Source organism: Pituophis catenifer, unplaced genomic scaffold (genome assembly GCF_029215685.1).
Source record: "Pituophis catenifer annectens isolate HBS135680 unplaced genomic scaffold, rPitCat1.0.hap2 SCAF_1, whole genome shotgun sequence".
Taxonomy (NCBI): Eukaryota; Metazoa; Chordata; class Lepidosauria; order Squamata; family Colubridae; genus Pituophis; species Pituophis catenifer.
In genome coordinates, this window is record NW_027256881.1 from 209,528,991 (window position 1) to 209,554,070 (window position 25,080).

The following is a 25,080-nucleotide window of genomic DNA, read 5'->3' on the forward strand; positions in this document are numbered from 1 at the left end:
GGGCCTGGATCTCATAGGTCTTGGCGATGCACGCCCTAATCCAGTGCCCCACGGTCGATGGAGTGACTTTGTGGTCTAGGGTAGAAGGCTGGAAAGACACAAAGAGCAACTCCGTCTTCCTGAAGGAGGAAGTCCTCTTAATATAGATGCAGAGGGCCCTCCTCACGTCCAAGGTGTGCCACTTCTTTTCCAGGCATGCACTGGATTAGGACAGATGTTGGGCAAGATAAGCTCCTGAGCCCTGTGAAACCAGGAGTTCACCTTGGGCACGAAGGAAGGGTCCAACCACAATACCACCTAATTAGGATGGAAGAAACAGAGGTCCTTCCTGACAGAGTGCCACCAGCTCAGAAATCCGTCTAGCCGATATGATGGCTACCAGGAAGGCCACTTTGCAGGTTAGGAAATGCATTGTGGCCGATCTCAGTGGTTCAAATGGGGCCTCGGTCAGCAAGTGCAGTACCTTGGTCAGATCCCATGTAGAGTATCTGTGAACCACTGGAGGCCTCAGGTTCATTGCACCCCTAATGAACCTGCGGACGGTTGGGTGATAAGCAAGGGACTGCAGATCCCCACAGGAAAGGACCAAGGATAGGGCAGCCACCTAACAATGGATAGTGTTGGGCAATAGCCCCTTGTTGCACCCCCCTGGAGAAACTCCAGTATCTGGGGCACGGATACCGATGCTGGGTTCAAACCCAACCTGGAGCACCAGGCAAAGAATGCCTTCCAGGTCGCATGATATATTCAATCAGTGGAAGCTCTTCTGGAGGCCTGTATAGTTTGTATAACTCTGGAGGAGTAATTGTCCAGGCTTAGAGATCTCCACTCAAAAGCCAGGCGGTCAGCTGTAGCCAATGTGGATCTGGGTGGACCACGGCCCCCCTGGTTGAGGTAGATTCTTCCGGCAGTATCCTCCAAGAACTGGCCTCCAACAGGGCGACCAGGTTGGCAAATCATGGTCGCCTGGGCCAGTGGGGCACAAGGAGCAGCACCTCTGCCCTTTCCACCAAAATCTTTCAGATCACCCTCGGGACAAATGGGAGGGAAGGAAAGGCATAGAGGAGTTCCCAGGGCCAAAGACTGCGAAGTGTATCGATCCCTTCCAACCCCGGTACTGCAAATCTCGCAAAAAACCTTGGGAGTTTAGCATTGTCCTGGGTGGCGAAGAGGTCCATGACTGGCCGTCTGAAGTGCTCCATCAGCTCCTGAAACAAAGTCGGATGCAGGCACCACTCTGAGTGACTATGGCCCTGCTAAGCCAGTCTGCCTGCACATTTGTGACCCCTGAAATATGCTCCTCCCTGAGAGACAAATGGTGCCTCTCCGCCCACAGGCACATTTGTTCTGCCTCTTTCCTAAGGCTCCTGGAGTGGTTCCTCCCTGTCAATTAATGTGAGCCTTAGTGGCCATATTGTCAATCAGAATCAAGACATCTCTGTCCGATACCATGTTCTGGAACTGTCTGAGAGCCAGGTGGGCTGCCCTGAGTTCCAGCCAATTTATAATGTGGCCCAGGTCTGCCTGTGACTACTGTCCTTGAGCCATCCTGGTTTGGAGATGTGCTCCCCAGCCAAAGAGACTGGCATCTGTCATAATTGTCAGACGTTCCAGTTCCTTGAATAGACTTTCCACTGAAATTGCCTGGGAAGCCCACCACCGGAAGGAATGGATCACCTCTGGTGGTACCGACTTTGGATGGAGAGTGGCTCCTGCAGTTCCTCTGGTAAGGAAGGAGGAACCACTGGAGGGACCTGATGTGCAGGTGTGCCCAAGGCATGATGGAAATGCAGGACATCACCTTACACCAGGAGCTGCGAGAGAAGGGCCAGGGATACGGCATGTTCCCTTCTGACCTGACCTACTAATTCCCTTATACTCTCTGGCGCTCCTGGGATATGTTTACCTTCCATTCAATGGTGTCTACTTTCACGCCTAAATGGAGCAACTGGTTTGTTGGTGACAAATGGCTCTTGGTCGTGTTTAAGGAAAACCCATTGTCCTAGAGCACCTGGATGGTGATCCTGAGGTCTATGCTCTGGTAAAATAGGAACATGTTTCTGTTAAATCAATGGAGGTAAGGAAGTCACCCGCTCTGACTCCATCCAAAATGGACTGAAATGACTGCATCTTGAACCACCTATAGATGACAAGGCTATTTAGCCGTTTCAGGTCCAGAATTGCCCTCCATCCCCCACCCCCGAAGTTTTTAGAATCACAAAGAGGATGGAATAGAATCCCATCCCCTCTTGGTCCCCTGGAATCAGTTGGATCGCATGATTGTCCAAAAGATGTTTAATAGCAGTTTCCATGAGGACCCTCTTCGACTTGTCCCGTGAAACAGGACAACGAATGAAAAACCTTGGGGGTGTGGAGAGGAATTCTAGGGAGAGGCCCAACTGGACCATCTCCAGGACCCAGCATCCGTGGTGATGTTATCCCAATGGCTGGCAAAAAGGGCCAGGCAGCCCCCAATGGGAGGGTTGGTAGTGCACTTACTTTGGGCGTCTGAATGTATGACTTCCTCCCCCATGAAAGGGCCATGGGGGGGGAGTCCATAGTTGCTGCTAGTTTGTTAATGTCTAGATGGGATCTTGTGTCCCCCGTGGGAATTCTGTCCTGCAGCTGTCACAGCCAGAGCAGTGAGGCTCTGTTAAAAAAGGAGGCCGCTTGATGGGCCTTCCTAAGCAATTGCTCTGCCCATTTGTCTTCAGGTCGGAGAGCATTCTCCGGTGAATCTGCCATCACAGAAGGTGCAGCTAACACTGCCACTGGGGCATCCCACACAGGCACCTGAAGTGCTTTAGACAGGTCTGGACCCATCTTATAAAATCTCTTGTCCAGACTGCTGGGGTTTGCTCCTGCCCCTGGAGAGGCCCACTGCCTCTGCACCACATCCAAAAACAGCCTGGGCAAAGGGACCACTTCAGCCTCTGTGGTTGGTTCAGAAAACAGTGAGTCCATATCATCAGCAGGTTCTGATGTCAGATCTGGTGATGGCAGGTGGGTCCCAGGCATGCAGTGTTTTTACCTTTAAAAAACAAAGATTTGAATAAGGATGGACGAAAAAGACCAGCAAAGGCTGGCTGATTAGGCATTAAACCTTTCTCCTCTGGCAATTCTAGGTCTCTGTGTGTCTCTTCCTCCGAAGGTGACTGATTGGAGGAATCAGGAGTGTGCGGTTCCTGCGTGAAGAAATTTTCCCCTGAGGCCTGGGCCAGTTGATGAAGGTCTGGAGGCAAGGGATGCTCAGACTGAACTGAAGCAGTTCTCTGGCTTTGTTGTAAACTGGCTGCTACGCCTTGTTTAATTGTCTCAAAAATTAAAGCTCCCATACTAGCAGGGATTTGAAGCTCTTGGGTACTCCCTAAGCGAAGCCCCGCTGCAGCTGGGGTGAAGGTTGCCTCTACGGAGGCATTTTTCTACATTAAGAGCTGTTGCCAAGAAGCAAGTGTAGAGAGAGGCAGTAAGACTCACTGTTGCTGGGCAGATTAAGAGACTGCAGCAGAAGGCTGCTCTCCAGCATTATCTGGAGACCATGCTTGTGGAGGCCGGCTGTCAAAAACATCAGGCAACTCTAATGCTCCACAGTAAAGTGGGGGAAACCGACTTGGCAGACAGTTTGAGACGCTTCCCTGTGGCAGTCAGCCTCCTTCTGTGTCCTGGCTACTTCGCGGTCGATCACCTTTTGGCATCGCACAGCCTTCCGTTCCATGGCCTTGGAGTCCTTCTTAGAGGACCTGGAGCTTTGCTTAGAGAGCTTTGCTGCGGCTCTTTTGCTTGCAGGTCTCAGTCCCGAGGCCACTGCAGCGTTGCCATCCTGGCTAGAGAGAGCCAGGTTTGTCTCAGCCGATGTGGCTTCTCCTCTAAACACGGCTGCTGCTGCCTCCATTTTAAAAATCCCGCCAAGCAGATTCGCCTGGCAAGGGCACTGCTGCTGAGATTGTGGCAGACGTTAACTGTGCAAGTATACCCAGTGACCAGGCAGGGGCTCGAATTGCTGAGGGTTATCGCTTCCGATCTGTCGGCTGTCTGTCTGACAGTCCCAGATTTACCTGACAGCTGGGCGCTCCCTTGGCTAATGGCAGGGTAAGCAGCTTGCGCCAAGCCAAAATACAGAGGAGCGCTGAAGCCTGCTCTCTCCTAAGCCCCAGAGCCAGCAGCTTTGAGTGAAGCTCGTGCACGCTGTCCTGTCAGGATTACCTCCTGGTAACCTGACCTGCTGCCGCGCGGCTCTCAGTAGGCTCGAGCTAAAAGGTCTTCACGCTGGTATGCAGTGTAGGTTGGTCCAAGTGTAATATCGCTGTCAAAGGCTCCTGAGGGAAAGAATCCAGGAATTTGTACACCTGAGAAACACGTCTGTCCTTAGCTAGGACTGAGTCAAAAGCTGGGGACCATTGGTGAAGGAGGTGTGTCTTCACAGCTTTGACAGACTCAGTCCAATCAGCTAACAGACAAGGACTACCCATTCCTGGATGCTATCACCACCACAATGGAGAAAGACTATGATTTAAACTTAGAGCAAGATATCCTTTCAATGCCTGGATGTCACTCACCCCATCCAGTGTTGAGATCCTGTTTTTACAGATTTTTTTTTTTAAGTAAGCCTATTCTAAGGCTTAAAATATTAAAATCATTCTTACTGGACAGAGTGCCAAATCGAACGTTGCTTACCTGAACGTTCCTTCTCGGCACGCTGATGGAGAATCCAAAGCGTGGGTAATGTTCACGTTGAGCTTGTCAGACTGAGTGTATCCCTTTAAATTTTCTGCCTCGGTTCTGCCTCTTCTGCCTGACTGATGTCAGTTTAGTTCACGAAGAACAGGTAAAGAACAGACGGTAGTCCACAATCAAAGCACCGGACCTGAATCCTCAAGGTAGGGAGGGTTGGATTCCCCATCAGCGCGCCGAGAAGGAACGTTCAGGTAAGCAACGTTCGTTCTCCAGCACACTGCTTGGAGAATCCAAAGCGTGGGATATACCGAAGCAAGTTAGTTGGGGGGGGGCCATCAGGCAGGTCTGGGGCAAGCACTGGAGCAGTGACCGATTGTAGAACACAGCGGCCAAAGGATGCATCTGCAGCTGCAAAAGAATCAATCTTATAATGTCTAATGAACGGGAACGAGGTGGTCCAGGTGGCTGCTCTGCAGATTTCCGAAACAGAGGCTTGAGTTGCCCACGCAGCTGATGTGGAGGCACTCCAGGTGGAATGAGGGAGGACTTTGCCCAGAGGAGGCTTGCCTGACACGGAGTAAGCCTTACAGATACAGGCTTTTAGCCATCGTCCAATCGTAGTAGACGAAACTTTTTGGCCCAGACGCCGGAAGAAAAGAAACGAAAATAGATTCAGAACGACGGAATGCTGAGGTCCTCTTGATGTACCGACGGAGGGCCCTCCGAACATCAAGGGTATGCCACTGGTCCTCCAACGGGTGTGTGGGGTCCGGACAAAAATCAGGAAGGACCAGCTCCTGTGCGCGGTGGAAAATCAAGTTGACTTTCGGGAAAAAGGAGGGGTCCATCCGGAGGACGACTCGATTAGAATGGAATATACATAAATCCTCCCGAACCAACAGGACAGCCAATTCAGAGATCCGTCGAGCCAATGTCACCGCGATCAGGAACACGACCTTGAGAGTCAGAAAACGCAGTCCAATAGATTCCAAGGGCTCGAAAGGAGGAGCCGTGAGGGCTTGGAGGACCAGAGGGAGATCCCAGGAAGGATATTGATGGATACATGGAGGGCGGAGATTAGATGCGCCCCTCAAAAAGGATCTAATCCGCCGATTGTGAGAAAGTGGTAACTGGACTCAGGACCTGGAGTTGCTGCGATGTGTCTTCTGAAAAGGTAACAGGTACCATTGCAGGGGCCTGGAGTGGAATCTGGCCCAAGGTACAATGTAGATGCAGGATATCATTTTTCCTAAAAGAGTCGACAGGAGCAGCAACAGTACCCGGGAAAGCGACAAAATCTGGAGAACCAAGGAGCGAATGCTGAGGCGACGATCCTCCGACAGCAAAACCATGCCCAGCTGAGAGTCTAGGATCGCCCCTAGGTGGAGAATCCGAGTGGTGGGATGGAGATGGCTCTTTCTGACGTTCAGCGTGAAGCCGTGCGACCAAAGAGAGGATGTCACCAACTCGAGATCCTTCAGAGCGAGAGCGGGCGACGACGACAGGATGAGGATGTCGTCGAGGTAGCAATAGAGCCGGACGGGGATCAGCCGGAGAGAAGCGGCTATGGCGGCCAACACCTTCGTAAAGACCCGCGGGGCCGACGACAGGCCAAATGGCATTGCCCGGTATTGGAAATGCAGGTCGTTGTAGGTGAACCGCAGGAAGCGACGATGTGCTGCACGGATTGGAATGTGCAGGTAGGCTTCCTTCAAGTCGATGGAAGTCATCAGGTCCCCGGGGCGAATACAGTCCACAATTGACCGCAGCGTCTGCATTTTGAATTGACGGTACTTGATGAACTTGTTGAGTGCCTTCAGATTCCCCTCCATCCTCCAGAATTTTTGGCCACCAGGAAAAAGACGGAGTAGAAGCCGGTCCCGTGTTGACAAGGAGGGACCGCCTCTATGGCCCGGATATCCAGGAGATGTTGAATCTCCGTCTCGAATAAGTCCCGTTTCTCCGGGTTGGATGGAACGGGGCATCTGATAAATCGTGGAGGAGGGAGAGAGCTGAACTCTAGAGTGAGGCCCAGGCCAATGGTCTGGCGGACCCACGCGTCTGTAGTGGTCCGCTCCCATTGGTCCATGAAAAGGTGAAGGCGACCGCCAATGGAAGCCGAGTGGTGGGAGTCACTTTCCCCTTTGGAAGGGGCGGGAGCCCGAGCCCCGGAAGGGTCTCTTGAAGGGAGGCTGTTGACGGCCCTGGTCCCGAAAGCTGGGCCTGTCAGAGGGTCTGTAAAACCCCTGAGAGGGCGGACGGAATTGGTAAGACCCACTGGGTCCGGAATCTGACCGAAAGGGCGGCCGTTGAGAATAAGGTGAGTAGCGGCGATCTCCCCGTCCGAACGAGGTCGGCATCACTTTCCTCTTGTCCTTATCCTCAACGAGGATGGGGTCAAGCGCATCACCAAAAAGATTCGCCCCTTTGAAAGGGACGGAAGCCAACTGCCATTTTGACTTATTGTCTGCTCTCCATTGTCAGAGCCACAGGAGGCGGCGAGAAGCGACGGTGGCTGCGAGGGAGCTTGAGGCGAACTTGGCCGCATCCAGGGACGCGTCCGCAGAATATTCCGCTGCCGCAACCAGTTTATTTATATCCTGGTGTAAGCGCTTGTCGTCTTGAGGGACGTGATCCTGCAACTGGCAGAGCCAGATGAGGGAGGCACGATTGAAGAAGGACGAGGATGTAGCAGCCCTGATAGCCCAAGCGGCCGCCTGATGATTTTTGCGGAGAAGAGCCTCCGCCTGCTTGTCCTCGGTGCGCAAGCCGTCCGCTATGTCGCTAGTCAGAACTGACGACGCTGTAAGTTGAGCCACGGGGGCATCCACAGAAGGCAGTTGTAGCATCTCCTGCAGATTAGGCGCCGAGCAGTATATTTTTTTATCCAGGCCATTTGGAGCTGGCGAGGAAGCTGGCAAGCCCCATGGGCGCTGAATGACCTCCGTAAACAGCTGAGGACAGGGAACAGTATCCTGAGCCGCAGCCTGAACATTAAAGAGCCCATCAGAAGGGAGAGCAGACGAGGACGTGGCTTGTTGGTCGGAGGAGTCCGCTAAGTTCGTGGAGATCTTGGCCTTATGGAGGAGAGACTTAAACAAGGCCGGGCGGAAGAGCCTAGTTAGTGGAGGCCTATCCGGCAGAAGGCCCTTGTCCTCCGAAAAGTCAGAGTCAATATGGTCCTCGTCCTCCCAGTTGGAGTCCTCACTGTGGAACAAGTCCTGGTAGCATTCATAGTCACAGTAGCGGCTGGAAGATGTGGTAGCCAGAGGCTGGGGCTGATGCTGGGAGGTCTGAGAGGTCTGGGTTACAGCAGGAGCCCAGGTGCCCGAGGCCATAAGGTTGGATATAGTGGCCGCTACGATGGACTGGACGTCCAAAGGTGGATCGGGCCGGGAAGCCTCCGCTTGACGTAGTCCAGCTGCAGTTGGTGTATAAGTAGCAGATGGAGCGGGCCAGCTAGAGGAGCGACGAGAACTGGACCCTGGCTCAGGTTGAGAATGTGTGGAAACAGTCCCGAGCGGGGCAGCAGGACGAGCTTCAGCCGCAGAAACGGAGGAAGGTCCCAATTCCGCCAGTGGTGGTGGAGCAATGGTCAAGGCCTTCTGCTGTGCCACACGAAATTGGTGCTCTAGGGCGCGATGCCATCGTTGTCCATCCTTAGTTGAATGTGAGCCCCCGGAGGCAAGTTGGGTCAAGGAAGACGGGGAGCTGAAGCCGCCCGTGAGGATCGTGACCTTGATTTGGAACTTTTTTTGGCAGGGGGAGGTTCCACGACCAATTGCCCGTCAGAGAGGTCCAGATCAGAAGACAGTTCCGGGTTCGCCATTGAAGAAGATACAGGTAAGTCCCTTTTTTTTTTTTAAATAGGTCAGAAAAATGAAGGTCACTAAGTGAAGCGCAGGTCAGGAAAAGCGACAGGGAGCAATGGAGTCACTAAAGCCGTAGACAGGAGAGAAGGTCGAGACAGAACGCCACAGCGAGGAGCAGGGAGCCGACAGCCAGGCAAATTGACGGTCCGGAGGAAGCAGAGATGATAGGAGGTAATAAGGGGGTTCTGCGCATGCATTAAGTGCCGGTATGAGTGATGGTCACAGCGAGAAGCAGGGAATCGCCAGCCAGGCAAATTGCCGCTTCGGGGGAAGCCGAAATGATTGTAAGTAAGAGACGAAGGCTGTGCATGCGCCAACAGTCGAGACGAGCGATGGCGGGGCAGAGTAATGCCGAAATTTTGGAAACAGCAAACTGGCAGAAGATCACAAAACTGTAGCGGCAGCCAAAGTAGGTCAGAAAAGTTAGATAGCCTTCGTAGAAAAACAGTCCTTCAGGAACTTAAGCGATGCCTGAAAAAAAACCCGCCGTTTGAAATTTGAAATGCAAAATGACGGCGAGCGGGAAAGCTCTCCTCAGCGCAGCAACAGCCAAGCAGGGACAAGCGGCAAAAGCAAGTCAATCGGGGCGATGCCTCAGCGGGTCGATCGGCCTCCGAAAGATAGTAGGGCACAATCCGGGGGTTGCACCAGCGATTTCCGCCGTGGAAGCCCAGGAATGCAGGAGGAAAACCAGCCGCAAGACACGCTAGCCAGGCACTGGGCTTCAGGCTAAGCGTTCTTCAAAATAAGCTTCTGAGCGCGCTCCGGCCGGTAGCGGAACTCAGAAGCTGTCAGTTCAAATTAGGCAGGGCAGAGATCAGCGAATTTTGGATAGGGGGGGTGTCCGAAGTGATGGTGGTAACTCGAACGGTCCCAAGCCAGGCCAGGGCCTGAGGGAGGACTCACCCCCCTGCAAAGTCAACAGTCCGAGGTCAATCCAATGAAGACAGTCCAGAAATTAAAGGCAACAACGAGGAAATTGTTGAAAAATATAATCGCAAAGCGTGGGTAGAAGGGAACAATGAGAATTGTCAGAGCAAGCCAAAGTTCAGTCTCTTCCACTCGACTGAGTGAACTAAACTGACATCAACCGAGCAGAAGAGGCGGAACCGAGGCAGAAAATTTAAAGGGATACACTCAGTCTCTGACAAGCTCAACGTGAACATTACTCACGCTTTGGATTCTCCAAGCAGCGCGCTGGAGAACATTAATTCTCTATGAACGCTTTCACAACAATGTTTTTTCTTATTTACAAATAAAATATTACAACTTATTTCATGTTCCTTTTCCAATAAGAATTTCATGACCCAATTTTTACAATGGAACAGGGAGATGGAGTCAAACAAGGCATCAAGGAAAAAAACCCAATTCTTATTTGCTTCCCCAAATTTCTGTTTTTTGCCCATACATCTTTATATTTCTTCTTAGAATTACAAAAATGAGCTTTCCGGTGGTCATGTGACCTAGCTTTGCAGTCAGCTATGTGAATGACACAATAAAGATGTTTCAATTGTATAAAAACATGCTATATCTTATTTCATTTATGATAATAAGCCATAGGTTTTTTCAGACAGGTTTTTATTATACTAGGCATTTATAATCCTTCCACTTGTTTTTATAAATTCAATGTTTTGCAATAAACTACTAGTCAAACCAATCTTGAAGTTAGAAAAACAAAAACAAAATAACATAAAGCTAGCCATTAGACAAGCATTGTTAAGAGACATATAAATATCCAGAAAGATGTGCATTTCAAGCACTAGTTGGTGTTCACTGGAGTAATTTTGTAGAAAAATAGACTTGCCTTCTATCTGCTTCCACCCTAAATTAAAATTGTAATGGATGATTTTGGAGTAAAAGAAGTTTTCATGTAAAAAATAAACTCTTAGAAATACCACAACTGTCTTCCATAATTAGCAAAATATTTAGCTACTTGGTTATCAAAAATATCACAATTTATGAATTCTCTGAACAAGTAAGTTACATTTTAATCACCACACTTACATTGTTATAAAATCTATTCTTATCAAATTTTCTAAACACGAGCACAGTTCCAAATATGGAAGAATGCAAATTACATTCCTGAAATAGTCAGTTTAAATCTCAGTATTTGCTTCCCCCATTTAAGAATTAAAATTTAGCTTTGGCCTTCCCATCTTTCCTAAATGGATGGTCAATAATGGCAGAAGTGATAAAAGATAAGCAGACAAGAAATACACAGTTTTTATCCGTCATTAATATGTATACACATCATTCATATATTACCTGTTCATGAACCTTGATATTCTGAATTCTTTTAAAACAATATCACAAAATATAATAGGACAGGATAATATAAAAATGATAGCAGCAGAAATGTCAACATTAAAATTAATTTTAATGACCCAAAAGATCTTCAGAAGTATTGAAAAGACAAAGGACTAGAAATCAGGTAAATTTTCTTAAACAATTCCTTTCTTCATAACAAACAGGAAATGTGCAAAAAGACCTTAAGTGGGTTATCTTACACATCTTTTGGGATCAAGCCAGCATCAGTAAGACAAACCAATTTTCTGAATATCAGAACATAAAATTTAGAAATCTGATGTGTAAGTACTTTAGTCCACAAAAATAAGAAAAGGGATGTTGGTCTTACCTGAGACGTTCCTTCTCTGTGGATAGTGGCAGACTGTTCCTTTACAATGTGAATTTAATAATAACTTCCTTCTCTTCAAGACAAACGCTCAAATTTCTCCCAAAATATCTTCCTTCCCATTCTGTGATTTTGACAGGCAATTAAAAAAAACAAACAAACAGTAGTTAATGCTGCACTTACGTTGAATATGAATGAACTGCTTTGGCTGCTTAAATTCTCCTTTGTACAGACGACTGTAATAGTTGACATTGCTTTCTGCTTCAGGAACTGGAATAACCATATTCTCTTTCTTTTCTCTGAAGACTTGCTGTGCTGAGATTGCTCTTTGCAAATGGTGTTCCTAAAAAAAAAGCACATTATTTTTATAAAAGCAATATCCTTTTTATCAAATAGAGAAAGTCTAAATTTGGGGAATGTTTCCTTTTAGGACAGCGAAATACATTGCTTGTCCTTAAATTTAGAAGGACAACCTTTGAGAAACAAAAATCTTCCTCAGGCATTTCCACAAGTTTGGCAGGAAGGGAGGGCGGGCGAATCCAGATAATATAAAGCATAAAGCAAAGGCTTGACCTAAGCTCTTGATGGTTCTATTAATTAAAAATATCTTCGAGATAAAAGTCTGGGAAAGCTATTTACCCACCTTTCTAAAACCACAAATAAATAACATAAGTATGTGTAGGCAAGCATTGTAGAAAGCAGCTTTAAGAGCAACAGACTATTGTAAAGTTTTTCCCAAGACAGATGTTGTGAGAAGAAGATACTTGCCCCCCCCCAAAAAAAAATTTGTGAAGAATGGGGAAAGCAAAGCAAAGGCTGATGTTCATTTTCTGCAATGTAACAGAGAAATAACAAAACAGACCTAAACAGAAATTCTTGCAGAACTTAAAGCTCAAACAGCACATCTAGCAATCAATAAATTGAAAAGTTAAAATATTTTTAAATAATAATAAGGAACAGGTCTAAACCTCTCCCTTTATAACATAGAAACTAAGTTATTCCCTCTTAAAGTAAAAAATAATTCCAAGGTTCATTTTTAAAATAAATCCCTTTCACCCACTCCATCAGACATGAACTCTAATACCACAAATAAAATAAAACTGGGAGGAGCTACTGCAAATAGACTAAGGCAGCTAACCTCCCAGCTCCTCCCCCTCCCCACAAATATAATTACCTATCTGTGCAAAAAAGATTTTTTCAGTTTCTCAGGCGACCTTAAATATTTTAATCCTTTGTACACCCTATACAATACAATTTAGACTGCTTCACACAATATTCCTATATACATTTTTTAATCCACATGAAGACACAGAGAGAATTCCCAAAGGTATACATACATAAAGGAAGATAAGAGTATATATGCTATACAGTTAGTCCTTGATTTACAGCTGTTTTAGTGACCATTCAAAGTTACAACAGCACTGAAAAAAGTGACTTACAACCATTTTTCACACTTACTACCCAATATCCTCATAGTCAGGTGTTCAAAATTCAGATACTTGGTAACTGGTTACATTTATGATGATTATAGTGTCCTGGGTTCATGTGATCATCTTTTGCAAACTTCTGACAATCATTCAATGGGGAAGCCAGATTCAATTTAATAACCATGTTACTAATTTAACAAGTGTTACTTTGGGTTTTACTGATTAGATTGATTTGTTGTTACAGAAATAGCTAGTTTATACTATTATGGAAAAATAAAAAGTTGAGGTTCGATGTTAATGCCTTATTCTACTGCAACAGAGGGAGTTGAAAGTCAATGCCTTTTTTTTTCTTTCCTCCCTCTCTTCCACACTTTTCTCTTCCCCTTCCCCTCCCTTGTGTCCTACTACCATATTTTTTGGAGTATAAGACACTCAGGACTATAAGAGGCGCCTACCTTTTTGGGGGAGGAAAACAAAAAAAAATCTGCCTCTGCCTCCCAGCAATTTGCCTCCTTGCAGCAAACAGCAAACAGCCTGTTTCAGTTTCATTTTCAGCACAAGAAAAACAAAATCTGCCTCTTTCTCCCAGCAATTTGCCTCCTTGCAGCAAATAGCAAAGGCCGAAAATGGGGCATGCGGAGGTGGCAATAGGCAATGGCAATCCCCACAGCCTGAAATAGCTGATGGCCAGCCAACTATCAGTTGCTTCTGCTAATCAGGCTGTGCTGAAGCTGAAACCGGCTGTTTGCTGCAAGGAGGCAAATTGCTGGGAGACAGAGGCCAAAGGGTGGGGGCCGGCAGGTGGGCGGGGCTACATTTGGTGTATAAGACACACCCAAATTTTCACCCTCTTTGGTGGGGGGGGAGTGAGCCTTATACTCCAAAAAATGTAGTATTTGCTTTTGTATTTTATAGTATAAAGTAATAATAAAAAGATTTACAATATGAAACAACTGCAGTGATTCAAGTTTAACAACTGTGGTAAGAAAGGTAGTAAAATGGAGCAAAACTCAACTTTCACTTAGCAACAGAAATTTGGGGCTGAATTGTGTGGTCTTAAATCAAGGACTACACCAAGTATATAATCTATATTTACTAGGATACATATTTTCTATGAGATTGTTGAAAGTAAAACCCTCAAACAAATTAGCATTTTTAAAGTAACTTAGACATTAGAAACTTATTACATAATGAAGCAAGGATTAAATCATGATTTTCAAAAGATATATTGCTGCAAATTATCATTGCTAACTATGAACCAATTCACAGAAAACCATCTCCTATAATTAATTTCTGAGCTATTTCAAAGTATACCATAATTCAAGGAATTTCATCAATATAATTTTCAACTCTACCCAATACTGCAACAGGTTCATAACAAAGCAGAGTCTACTAAATTGGAGGATGTGGTGGCTCAGTGGCTAAGACGCTGAGCTTGTCGATTGAAAGGTTGGCAATTCAGCGGTTCAAATTCCTATTGCCTTGTAATGGGGTGAGCGTATCAGGTAAGACCAACGCCCCTTCTCAGGACAGGAGACAGGAGAGTCCAGGATGGGACATACCAAAGTTTGGCAATCCTACGGGCGGGAACTGGTCTGGTCCTGAGTCCCCATCTTTTCATGCACTCGCTGGACACACCAGCCGAAGGCCACCTCAGCGGAAGCGTAAGAGTCCAGTCTTTACTGGCAGATGAATGGCAATGGTGATGTCCATGTCGCCGCCCAACTTATCTCTTCTACAGAAGCCTGGGTTGCCCAGGCCGCTCTTGTGGCAGCACTCATAGTTGAATGCGCAGTAATCCCTCGAGGCACCGGGAGAGCCTGAAGCTCATAGGCACAGGCAATACATGCCCTTAGCCAACGACCCACCATGGAAGGAGTCACTCTGTGGCACAGAGTTGATGGCTGAAAGGAAACAAACAGGAACTCAGTCTTTCTGATGGAAGTGGTCCTTGAGATATAAATGCGGAGGACCCTCCTAACATCCAGAGTATGCCAAGTCTGTTCCAACGCATGCCGAGGCCTTGGGCAGAAATCAGGCAAGATCAACTCCTGTGCTTGGTGAAACAAAGAGTTAACCTTTGGAAGAAAGGCAGGGTCCAACTGCAGAACCACCCTGTTCAGATGAAAAACACAGAGGTCCTTTCTCACCGATAAAGCTGTCAACTCTGAGATCCGCCTGGCAGACGTGACAGCCACAAGGAAAGCCACCTTACACAAGAGGAGACGTGGGCTGGCCTCTCTTAAGGGTTCAAATGGTGCCTTGGTAAGGGGCTGTAACACCCTGGTGAAATTCCAGGTGGGGCAGCAGTGCACTGTTGGGGGCTTTAAATTGGAGGCTCCCCTGAGGAAGACTCGCACCCTGGGGTGGTGAGCGAGGAAGCCTAAGTCTCCGAACCTCAAAACTGATGCCAGGGTTGCGAACTGTCGTCATAAAGTGTTTGGGGATAGTCCCTTCTCCAGGCCCTCCTGCAAAAATTCCAGTACATCCACTACTGAAACCAATGTAGGGTCCATCTGGCCCTTGGCACATCAGCCATTGAAAATCCTCCAAGTTGCATTGTAAATGCACGTGGTAGAAGGCTGCCTGGCCGCTTGGATCTTTTGTATGACCCTATTGGAGAACTTCTCCAGTTTCAGAAGTCTCCGCTCAACCGCCAAACTGGAGCCACTGAGGCTCCGGATGGATAATGGGACCTTGGCTGAGGGAGAATTTCTCCAGGGGAATCCTCCAGGGTCTGGCGACCATGCTTCCTCCTGCCGTAGACCTGAGCTTGCATCATTGTCCTCCATTTTGTACCTGCAGGCCAAAATCTGAGACAGACACGCTCGAAAGCCCTGCTGCCGGCTCAGCATGGTTTCAGGCTCCTAAAGAATGCCCCTAAGATGAGTAAGAGGCCCTGCTCCACCACAAATGCGGATTCCAACTGGAGCCCAGATCCTGAGGTTGCAATACAGGTCAGGATCTGTAAGCAAGTTGGGATAATCCCAAACCTGCAAACACATGCTGGCCTCGTCGTTGCTTCCAGGCAGGCTTAAGCATGTCCCAGCTGCACACGGTGAATTGGAGCTCCAATGAGTGTAGCCGAACGATTGACCAGTGACTCAGCTCCTAATGGTTAACTGGCAAAATTCCAATAAAAAGCCACTAAATGTAGTGCAGCTGCTGTGCAATCCAGGCAGACTTATGCAATCTCACAGCTGCAGCGGTTCACTGCCCCTTGGAATATGACTGCCCAAGCAGCCAGGAACTCCAGGCCCTTTTCTACAGCTGCATAATTTCTAGGGGTCACGCCGAGTATACTGGCCTTTCAGAACCAGATGAGACTCTGAGGTCTTGATGTCCTCTGATGAGCTTCTTCAGTGCACAGCAGTTCAGGCAGGCACTGGATCAGGCCCTGATCATTTAGAAATGGTGCAAAAACAATCAAAATGGCCGCCCCTACTGGATCGGGTCCCCAAATGCCAACTGAGAAGCACAGCAAAGAAAGTGGCCACTGGAGCAGCAATGAGCTCCCAAACCCCTCTTCCGCAGCCACAGATGTTAGAGAGGCTGCTCTGGGGCAAAGGGCCTTTTCAATGGCCGAAATTCAGCTCTGCGGCTTGAAAAATAAAGAAAATTGCCACCAGAGCTGTAATCAAGCCCCCTTCCACCCCCGCAGATCTTCAAAGGGCTGCATGGAGGCAATCAGCTGTAGCGCGGTGTTTTAAAGCGCTTGCAGCTCCAACATGCAGTTCTCTAAGTCTGTACACGAAAACTGGGGATTTGGAAAGAATTGCTAATAAATTCAGCTAAAAAGCTCTGGGAGCTTAAATGAGCGTCCTACAGAGCTGAGACGGAGTTGAAAAATGGGAACGTTACCAGGGAGGCGTGTCCTCAGAAATTCAACTCAGTCCATAGAGCTAGGAGACTAAAGCAACCTATCCTGGACTCTACCGTCAATGCTATGAATAGCAGTAATTTTTAAATGATTGTATAATTATGTTGTTATGCTTTTTACCTTTTTTAATATTTAAAAAAAGTTTAAAATATATAATCGTTTTTATCTTAAATACAAACCTACGATTCTATTCACAAACTACACTTAAGTCTTGAGGCTTGAAATCTAAGTATCCAGCTTGTTCAATAATCAATAATACTTTTTTATTTTTCTTAAAAGAAAACCAGTTTTATTACCAGTTATTACCAAATTATCAAGTTTCTAATCTTCTGTATAACTTAAATACAAATGAGGATCATTAGACCTTATTCATGAATAATCTTCCAAACAATTTGGCCTATCACAATATCATCACAATGTTTTTCAGTTCTTTTCTAATTCAATTCAAAATGCTTTAATTAATGATGTTCTGCATAGTAACTTTAGTTACAATTGCTGTAGAACACCCTATTTGCTTTAATTTTCTGGAAGGTCACAATAGCATGCATATATATACTGCTCAAAAAAATAAAGGAAACACAAGCAGAAGATATCCAAGATCTGAATGAATGAAATAGCCTTATTAAATACTTTGTTTTTTACATACAATAGTTTATACACTGCTCAAACTAAAGGGAACACAAAACTACTGTATGTAACGAACAAAGTATTTAATAAGGCTATTTCATTCATTCAGATCTCGGATGTCTTCTGCTTGTGTTCCCTTTATTTTTTTGAGCAGTGTATATACATACATATATGCATACATACATACGTACATATGAAAAAATATATTGCCGCCTATTCGCACATGGCGAGTCAAGGCGGCTTATAGGGGTATAAAAACATCATATGTATGTATGTATGTATGTATGTATGTATGTATGTATGTATGTATAAAGAAAATAATCAAATAATAAATTCATATAATTGCCCCCACCCCGACCCCAGTGACAGCACCTCACACCAGCCATTTAATGGGCTCCATCCCACTCTGGGTTCCCCAGGCCCGCTAGCAGAACCAGGTCTTCAGCGCCTTCCGGAAGAGTGTTAGAGTGGGGTGCATTCTAATCTAAAATATTATTTATAAATTAAGATTTTATATTGTCTAATCATGTATCTAACAACTGTAAATAAATCATTACCATCAAGAAGAGTGAGTATGAACAGCTTTTATTACTTATAGCAATCTCCCTGCATACTCCGAATTCTGAGAATATAGTCTCAATTTTAAAACCATTCTTGAACTAAAAATACATTTCTGTACTTTCCTCTGAATATTTCAAGCAGCAAATTCCATGGTTTACTAATCTACTTTGTAAATGAGAAAGAATCAAATAATAAAACAAGTCATACGTAATGCAGAGCCACAGCCCAGTTCATTATTGTGGCCAACCATAATGTGTTATAGTTTAGCATATTTTGTGAAAACAGTCCTATTCTTGCTAATGAGCCAATAGCACACATTCATCTAATGAAAGTAGAACCTAGTTTTCTCCAGGCCTCATCCAATCATGTAATCATTATTCAAAGCTTTGACTGAAAATGTATTTCCAAAAATAGCTCTGAATCTAAATGGAGCTCAGCGTTCTTAGAAAGTGAAAACAATTGGTGAAAGCAATTTTATATCAAAGCGTTCCTAGCTTCTCAAAAGAAAAAAAAAACAAATAAAATAGGAATTTTGTGGCAAGCTAGATGGAGAAATAGATTGCAGGCATTTTATTTTCGTTATAAGAATATCATGCTTCAAGTGAATGAGAACATTAAGCGAGTTTCTGGTGTGGCTTTTTGCATTCATTTTATATGGAGAAGGGGAAAGTGCTACTTGTTTTCCACAATATCCATGTTTTGTGTCCTGTGTGTCCATGTTTATGTGTGTTTCTATAAACATTATCTGATTATTTTAGTAAAATAGTTTTGTTCTGCTGTGTGATATCTAATATGCAATTAGGGTTATGCTTAGTTTCTTGGTTATGCTTCTTCTCTGTGCACCTTAAACATGTGCATATATAACCTTTATATCTACCATAACAGTTATTTACGAAAGCCAATCATACCTTAAAATAATTGTAAAGATGCAGCTCTGGAACAACATAAACCCAGGAAACTGATTGATGGGTTCTCTATGTAACTCTACAACATAGATCTGTCCCAACTATACCAATATGAAACTGCAAAGACTATACAACAGCAATCGGATTGGCCGCATACAACATCAAAGTTCACTATATACCTAGAGAGAGAGAGAGATTCCTCCTTATTAATAGTAAAATACAAACAAACAAAGCAAAGAACTACTCAAGGAAGATACAAAACTTATTTAAAAATAACAGTTTTATGAATATTACAATAAAATGAAATGCTAAAATGCTGAGGTTTAGATTGAGGATCAGCTTTTGTTCATGAAATGAGTTCAGTGAAAAGTCTATGATGAAGCCAAAGCTATTTGCTGATGGAATGAAAGATATGGTTGCAAATCTGCATTTCAAAGCATTCTTGGTCACTTCTGATCTTCAGGATCGTGAGATTTATATTTTTTCATTTTATTTCAGTTTGTTTTAATTAGCAGAGGTGGCGGCTGGCTTTAAGAACTGCGGCTTGCCGCCGTGTGTTAGCAATCAGCTCATAAGATAAGGGCTGGACAACTGCGGGCTCACAGTTGCCAGCAGCCGATCGCTAGGACCAGGAAACCAGCAGGATCGTTGGTTTTCTTTCCTTGGGGCCATTATCGGCCTGGATTGAGGCAGAGGGGAGAATGAAGGGCTGGGAGCCGGCGGGAGCATCGTCTTTTTTACAGTATTCTGGGCCACGCGAGTCGTTGGAGGTTTTCTTTTCAACGCAACTGCGCTATCAAAGCCTCTGCCTTGCCTCAGTTAGGCACGCTCATTCCCCAGGGTTCAGAAGCCCGGAATTGGGCAGATTGCTCACTTTGGACCCGGTGAAGAGCATTGGCTTCTCAGCATGCACAGCAGAGCCGGGTGAGTCCTTACGGGCCCAATTTCCTCGCTGGAGCAAGGAGAAGTCCCTGCCTAGTTTTGGCTAGGCATACTCAGTGGCGGTGGCCTTAGGAGAGGCGTGGAGTCCCTACCCAGCGGCTGCTGGGCATACCTAAGAGCCATAGCCTCAGTGGAGACCTTTGGAGCCCCTGCTTAGTCTCGGCTAGGCATTATCAGATTTTCCTGCTAGCCTGATTGGCTTTAAATCCCTGCCTGGTCTCGGCTTGGTATACTGATTGCAGGAGGTTTGGGGTTACAGGAGTCTGCAAACAGTTTGTAATGGCTGCATTTTTCAAATTGCAAAATGGCGGGAAGAGCTGCTGGGCATAGAGACAAAAAGCAAGGTTCCAGTAATTCGAATCTGGCAACAAATGTTGCAATGCTTCCAGAGGCCACTCCCCAACCTGGGGCCCAAGGAAAGCAAAAGCATTCCAAAGCTTCTGAAAAAGATGCCAGCAGGAGACATAAGGCTCTGGAAAAACAATTTCACAGAGCAGAGATAGATCAATCCCAACACACCCATAATATGGCTGAACCCAGCTTCTTTCTCTGAAAGATTGCTGACTAATCAGTCTGTAATTGTTCTGCCCTTGTCACCAGAGGGTGCAAGTGAGGCTTCCTTTAACTTGTCTCCTAATACTAATGATTCTCTTGTGCGAGATTCTGTTTTCTGCCCAGCTTCTACGGCTGCTGCTGCTACTGCTGCTGCTGCATCTCAACATTCCACATCTCGAAGGGAAGTGTCAGTGACCTTTACATCGACTGCAGCTGGTTTGAGACAAGGTGAGGCCTATACTTCTGATTTACCTGCTGATCTCAAATTGATCACTGCGCAAACTGTTTCTCAGGCAATTGAGGATAAATTGAGCAGTATCCCCAGGCCTGTAGCCCCTCCAGTGGAGGCTCCCACCAGTCTTCCTCATGGAGAGCATTTGTCAAGGGACCTGTCTTACAGGCAGGAGTCCCAATCGCAGGATGAATCTTCTGATGGCGAAGATTTACTCATACAAGAGGGGAGTCAAGGAGAGGTGGATTTGTTGGAGGATGAAGGGTTAACACCCGATGTGCTGGCCTTTTCCGGCCTCTTTCCTCCTGCGAAGTTTAAATCTCTTCTGCACAAGGCACGTGTGACAGAAGGGATGGAGTTAGATCCTCTCTCAGTTCACCAGGACCTACAAATCCCAGTAACCTCCTTTTCTCCAAGCCGGCCACTGTACAAGAGGATGTTCCAGCTCCACAGTTGTTCATTGATGTGGTGCAACAACAATGGGCGCTGCCAATATCCTTCCCAACACCAGGTGGTCTTGACCGTCAGTTTTACCATTTGGCGCCAGCATTGGAGAACCAACTGCTTTTGCCCATGGTCGATTCACCAGTGGCATGTCTTGTCTCCCCCTCATTGGTAACTGGTGATATAGTGGAGGGGCTGAAACCAGAGGATGAAAAAGTGGAACTGACATTGCACAAGGTGCATCAGTCCTCAGCCTGGGCGATTAAGGCCGGATCTGCAGCCTCATTTTTTGATCACACTTCGTTGCTGTGCTTACAGCAGATGCAACAGAGAGTTCCACCCAGTGAAACCAGGCTCCACCATGATCTGAATAAATTGATTGCCACAACACAATTTTCTGCAGATACAACATTAACTGGGGCTAAGTATGCTTCTCGATCTTTGGCCTCTCATTCACATGAGGAGGATGCTTTGGCTCTGCAATTGGCAGGCGGATGCCAAGTTGAAATGGCGGCTGGCCTCGGCCCTTTATACAGTGGGCTCCCTCTTCGGGGGGGCTCTGGAGCCTGTCCTAGTTGAGAATAAGGACAAGAGAAATGTCCTGCCATCCTCCCTTAAGAAGGGGGAGAGGGGCACGGCTCCATATTATTGCAGATCTTCATATCGGCCTGATTCCAGTTCTTCCTTTCAACAGTCTCAATGGCCTTTTCCTCAACGTTCTGACCGCCAAATGGATAGGACCGAGTTTTGCACCCAGCCTAGGCAGACCCTCCAGTACAATCGGCCCTTTCGAGGGGCAGCAGGTCGCGCCTTTCATAGACCATGATGACTACATGCCAAGCGCACCCATTGGTGGCCTATTGGCTCTTTTTGCACCCCAATGGGAGATGATGCCCAGTGACCTCTGGGTCCTCAACACAGTGAGGCTTGGCCTCAGCTTGAACTTCCTCTCCCTTCCTCCGAATCACATTGTCAGCTGCCCGGTACCCTGAAGCAGCGAAAAGGAAAGTCTCTTGGAAGCTGCCATCCAGCATTTGCTGGAAATCCAGGCAATCGAGGCGGTTCCAGAGGGCCAGAGGGGACACGGGTTTTACTCCGCCCTGTTTATGGTTCCAAAGTCTTTGGGGGGGATGGAGAGCAATTCTAAATCTAAAAAAATTAAATTTGTATCTGGTCTACAAAAGGTTCAAAATGAATTCCCAACCACCATCCTAGAGGGAATTCGGGAGGGCGACTTCTTGGCATCAATCTATTTTACGGAGGCTTACCTCCATGTACCAATCCTCCTGGCACATTGTCAGTATCTCCGCTTCTGCTTCAAGCAGTCTCACTACCAATACAGGGCCTTGCCCTTCGGACTAGCGTTGGCGCCCCAGGTCTTCACCAAGGTTCTGGTGGCATTGGCGGCTTATCTTCAATCAATTCCTATTCGTTTGCAATGCTATTTAGACGACATTCTTGTGCAAGCATCCTCCTTTGAGGAGACCAGGGAGGCGTTGCAGACAACAATCACTGTTTTATGACAGCACGGATTCTCCGTGAACTTTTCAGAGTCATCTGGTTCCGGCCACGAGACTCTTACACTTGGGGACGGAAATCGACATCAGGCTGGGATGGGTCTTCCTTTCCCAGGACCGTAAGGACAACCTGACATCCCTGTTCCAACAGGTAAGAGCAGAGCATCGGGTCCCCATTGCCCTATTAGCACGACTATTGGGGATGTTTGTGTCATGCATCTCAATATTCCCTTGGGCTCGGCTACACACAAGAACTCTTCACTAGTTCCTGCTTCCATACCAATGGTCATGCAACAGCAGCTCTCGGACCAAGGTATGTGTTCCCAGAGGGATCTTGCTCTCCCTCAAGTGGTGGATGTCTCTTCCGGGAGCCCAGTTGCATCACGATATCATCAGATGCCAGCTTCTTTGGCTGGGGGGCTCATCTTCAGGGCCACATGGCTCAGGGCCGCTGGACCCCAGCGAATCTAACCCACAACATCAATTGGGTGGAGCTTTGGGTGGCACACCTTGCCCTTTGCCACTTCAAGACTTTAGTACAGGGCCAACACGTTCTCATCCTTACAGATAATGTCACGGGCAAGGCACACATAAACCGTCAAGGAGGCACTCATTCCAGGAGCCTCATGATGGAAGCAGAGCTCCTGAGAAGGTGGGCAGAAAAGTATTTGCTTTCCCTCAAATCGGAGCATATCGCAGGGGCGGCAAACACTCAAGCAGATTGCCTCAGCCGGTCCACAATAGACAACACAGAATGGCAGTTACACCCCACACTCTTCCTGGAACTGACAACCAGATTCGGGCAGCCGGTAGTGGACCTGTTTGCCTCCCAGCAAAATGCTCAGCTTCCCCGGTATTTCACCAGGTTTCCGTCACAAAGGGTGGAGGGGACCAACGCCTTACGCAGCCCTTGGCCAAGCGGCCTACTTTATGCTTTTCCACCTCTTCTGCTGATCCCAGGTGTCATCCGGAAGGTAATTCAGGAAAGGGCAGAACTCCTCCTAGTTGCCCCTCACTGGCCCAGGCACCCATAATTTGCGGACCTGTTGGGCCTTTCAGTTTCTCGACCCTGGAGGATTCCTCAGGAACGGATATCACTCAGCCATGGTGCCTTGCAACATCCAGAGCCCCAGTGCTCAACTTAACTGTGTGGCACTTGAGCGGGGACTCCTGAGGAAGCATGGGTTCTCTTCCAGGGTCATTGAAACCATCCAGGCCTCACGCAGATCTTCTATGAATCGTATTTACAATTCCACATGGGCATTTACCACCTGGTGTGGGGTTAGGGATATCGACCCCACCTCTGCTACCATTTCATGTTTTAGATTTTTTGCAGGACGGATTAGAAAAAGGTCTGTCCCACAACACGCTCCGCAGGCAGGTTGCACCGCTCTCCACGGTCTTGTGGTGTGGGAAGAGGATATCATTGGCTCATGACCCCATTCTTAGGCAATTTATTAAGGGAGCTGCTAACCTCCAATCTCCGGTTGTCCATCGATACCTCACATGGGATTTATCTTGAGTTCTTCAGGCCCTGACATCGACCCCATCTGAACCTTTACGTACTGTGAGCTTGCACCTCTTAACATTTAAGGCTGCGTTTTTGGTGGCTATCACCTCCGCCAGGCACATTTCCGAACTGGCCGCTCTTTCAGTATGCCAGGATTTGTGTATTTTTCATCCTAATAGGGTTGTGCTCCGAATGGATCTATCATTCATACCTAAGGTGAACTCTAAGTTCCATAGGGCTCAGGAGATTATCTTGCCTGATTTCTGCCCAGGACCTTCCCATGTCCTGGAGCGATGATGGCACACCTTAGATGTTAGGAGGGCTCTTAAAATTTATATTAAGAGAACATCCCAGTCTCGCCAGACGGAAGCTTTTTGTGTCCTTCCATCCCTCATCTACAGGTGCCATCTACCATAGTCCTTCGGGAGTAGGGTGGTATATAAATTTAATAAATTTAATAAATAAATAAATAAATAAGTAAATAAATAAATAAATAATCCATTGGCTGCGGGATTGCATTGCAATGGCCTATCAGGTTCAAGCCTTACCATCCCCTAGGGGGGTTACAGCCCATTCCACCTGCAGTGCTGCCACATCTGCAGCATGGGCTACGCAGGCCTCTATTGAGGACATCTGCAGAGCCGCCACATGGGCTTCCGCTTCACCCTTTATTCATCATTATAAGATTTATGTCTATGCCTCAGCCGAGGCATCGTTTGGACGAAGGGTGTTACAACATGTTCATGGCAAGGTTTCAGGCTCTGGCCAAGCGGCTTCCCACCCGTAACTAGGGGGGAGGCTTTGGTAAGTCCCATTCTTGGCCACTCCTGGGACCTTGCAGGAGAATGGGCGTTGGTCTTACTGTGATACGCCCTTTCTCTGCGTCATCCCAGGAGTGACCAAGTCTCACCCTACTTTCGCTTGGCCTGTGATCTAGGAACTAATGCATACATGGTTTGAGTTTTCTTTACAGCTACATCCTCGCTGAAACTGGGGCAGGAAGGTGGCGGCAGGAGGCATGGCTAAAAGAAACAGACAGCTCGGTCTCAACAGGAAACAGACAATTCAACCCATTCTTGGCCTCTCCTGAGACGACGCAAAGAAAGGGCATATCACGGTAAGACCAACACCCAATTTAGAATACGGTGGATGTAGTTAAGGACATCTCCTTAGAATACCGTATTTTTCGGAGTATAACATGCACTTCCCCCCCAAAAGAGGGTGAAAATTTGGGTGTGTCTTATACACCGAATGTAGCCCCGCTCACCTGCCGGCCCCCAGCCTTTGGCCTCTGCCTCCCAG

The 25,080-nt window shown here is 46.9% G+C and overlaps 1 protein-coding gene across 2 annotated transcripts in view; it reads right to left on the reverse strand.

Annotated features, from left to right (window-relative positions):
* The window catches only part of EPC2 (enhancer of polycomb homolog 2), a 70,665-nt gene that overhangs the window by 25,738 nt on the left and 19,847 nt on the right, over window positions 1-25,080 (reverse strand). Inside the window, exon 2 of one of the 2 annotated variants that reach the window (XM_070944659.1) lies at window positions 11,362-11,521. In XM_070944659.1, the coding sequence (XP_070800760.1) occupies window positions 11,362-11,521 (160 nt within the window). Of the gene's footprint in view, window positions 1-11,181; window positions 11,247-11,361; window positions 11,522-25,080 lie in introns of those variants that run through there. The other variant, XM_070944692.1, reaches the window with a different exon arrangement.